The sequence below is a fragment of the Emiliania huxleyi genome, assembly GCF_000372725.1.
Source record: "Emiliania huxleyi CCMP1516 unplaced genomic scaffold EMIHUscaffold_505, whole genome shotgun sequence".
NCBI lineage: Eukaryota > Haptophyta > Isochrysidales > Noelaerhabdaceae > Emiliania > Emiliania huxleyi.
In genome coordinates, this window is record NW_005198206.1 from 17,384 (window position 1) to 20,108 (window position 2,725).

Below are 2,725 nucleotides of genomic sequence, written 5' to 3' on the forward strand. Positions count from 1 at the left end.
CGGCTTTTGAGAGTGAGACCGGCCCTATAGTGCCTGTGTCCCTCTTCATTACCTTCACGGTGCGCGAGAAAATGCACAACAATGTGGCAATCGTGGAGCTGGCTTGCGGCTTTGTTTCAATGCGGACAAAAAAAGAAAATCGTGTGGAAGCTCGAAACTGTGCAGTAGGCACCCGATTCATCAAAGCTTTGAACACTCCGCAAGCGATTGCCTCATCAAGCTTGGAGACCTCTCTGCTGCGTCCCCAACTGGTACATGTGTGTGTTGTGGCGCCTGGCCACACCTCCTGCTCCGACGGGCCCCATTCTCGACAATGGAGGGCTGCAGGGCCGTCATCATTTCAAGAGGTTGGCAGGCGTGAATCTTGACGTAGAGTCGACACGCTGGAGGCAGCGCATCTACCCCGGCCCTCATCATCAGTTCTCCTCGCCGCTCTCCTCGCCGCCGTTGCATTCGACGCACATGTACGCGGGCTCGGTCCACGACGTGTCATACACGACGCACCGGTAGCAGAACGTGCGCTCGCAATCGATGCACCCGCGAAAGAATGCCTGGCTGCAAGGCTCGCAGTACTTTTGCATGCAGTGCATGCAACGGCGAGGGTCATAAAGGGGCTCCGGAGGTGTCACCGCCTCGGCTCCCGCCTCCGACACCTCAACGCACATGGCACACTCACGGAGGCGGGCATCGTCGCGAAGCCTACCCGGGTAGCGGTCCTCTTTGAGGACACGCAGCGACTCGACGCTTGCAGCGAGCGACTCGAGTGTCGCAAAGGCCGAGGCGTCGAAGGGCGTGGCCTTGACGAGGCCCTTCCGGAAGACGGCGCGGCGCAGGTCGACAGTACGCAGGACAGTCGAGCCTCGGAGCGGCTCCAGGCCGCTGCCGTCGATGCGAGTGCAGCCAGCGAGGCTAACGGTCTCCGTGTGCTGCTTGGCCTGGACGCGCTCGAGCAGCTTGGCCAGCATCCCGTCCGTAAGCTTCTCGGCACCGGAAGGTGGGAAGCTGATGTTGGTCCAAAGCGAGCCGTTGCTTGCAAGCGCCCGCACAACTTTGTTGCAGCGGGCGAGGCGGCAGAGGTCAACGAGTTGGAGGGTCTTGCAAACCGCCAGTAGGAGGTCTTCGGCGAGGTCGAGCAGGCGGAGGGCCAGGTCGCCGACCGCCGGCGGAGGCGGCGGCGGCCAAGGCTCCATTAGCCAAAGGGAAGCAAAATGATTGCGCGGATAATTTTCTTTTTTCGTCCCGTGCCTACCAGGTACTCGATAGTGTCGAGACGATGTTACTACCTTACTAGTTACTTTATTGGTGCAGAGAGAAGAGGAGGAGGTGGAGACAAGGGGGAGAGTCGAGATAAGGGAGAGTCGAGAGAGCAGAGAGCAGGCGGTCCTCTCTAGCATGCCAATGGCCAATGCCACTGGGCCTCGTGTCTTGCAGCCAGTGCGGACTGTGTTTTAGGATATCGCGGATTATCCAGCGACAAAGTGCAAAAGCGACGACACGATAATCGACATGGACAGAGGCTGAGAAGAGACTACTTAGTACACACCACGTACAACGGGCCCCCGAGCCCTCCCCCTTTCCAACGGCGCACACACACATGACAGACAAGGTATAGGGCTACCTGATGGTCATCGAGTTGAGGATCGACACCTTTGCGGCGGCTCGCTCCTTCTTGGACGCCTCGCCGCCCGAGAGGATCTTCAAGAAAAAAGAAAAGAGGCCGCGCGTCAAAACGTGCAAGTGCTGTCTCACGACACTAGGCACGGGAATGGCTCGCACTGGAAAAAGAAACCCGGCCGTGTTACGTATTCCTCAGCACGACCCGCCCCGATTGCCACTGCACGCGTCCCGACAACCGCCCAGCCTCAGACTCGGCTCAGATCCCGAAAATTTGATGATTCCACGGAGTTTCGTAATTTACCATACCACTCTCTGCTCATACATGTACCATACCACTCCCTAGGAATGTCAAAAAATAAGTGGTAAATACCACTCATTTACCAGTAAATCGCCAGCACTGCTAGTGATACGAGAATACGTACAGTACCGCCCCCACGCAACTACTCGACGATATAATACGAGAATACCCAGCGGCGAGACGCCTATAAAGAAACAGCGAGGTAAAGTTCGGCGGCTCTGATAAACCGAAAGTTGTCGTAAAACGCGGGCGAAAGCAAAGCAGAGGACGGGCACTTTCGCCGCAGCGATGCCCGCAGCCTGTCGAGCAGCTTCCGCGGCGCCCATGCGCCGCGGGGTTGACCGACAGGGACAGCCGCGCCTCTCGAGCCACCCGTGCCACGCGCGGCGACTCTTTTGGAGCACTTGGAGTGCAGTCGGTAACCTTACCTTACCTCATATCGAGGTCTAGAGAAGGGGGGGGGGCGGTGGAGAAGGAGGCGGTGGGGTGGGAGGCCGTGGCGCGTGTGTGTGTGTGTGTGGGGGGGGGGGGGGGGGCCAAAAAGGGGGCGGCGCCAAAAGGGGCGGCAAGGAAAAAAACTGGGAAACCCCCCGCGGGGGGAAAGGTAACGGGGGTAGGAGGGGAAACGGCAATGGGGGCGGTGAAAGTGGCGGGAAACCAAAGGGGGGGCCGGTAGGGGGGACCCCAAATTTGGGAGGGAGGGGGCAATAAAGAAAAAGGCCCCTTAGGGGAAGGCGGCCCAACCGGGGAGGGAGGAAACAACCCCGGGAAAGGCGGGGGAAAAAAAGATGGCAAGGGAGGCAACGGGGG

At 59.2% G+C, this 2,725-nt stretch overlaps 1 protein-coding gene across 1 annotated transcript; it reads right to left on the reverse strand.

Moving 5' to 3' along the window:
• Positions 1 to 416: 416 nt before the first annotated feature.
• Positions 417 to 1,190, reverse strand: EMIHUDRAFT_246343 (hypothetical protein; the record flags this gene model as incomplete). The annotated part of the gene is made up of 2 exons (XM_005766600.1): positions 417 to 551; positions 630 to 1,190. 2 exons carry the CDS (start codon positions 1,188 to 1,190, stop codon positions 417 to 419), a joined length of 696 nt encoding a protein of 231 aa, XP_005766657.1.
• Positions 1,191 to 2,725: the final 1,535 nt, after the last annotated feature.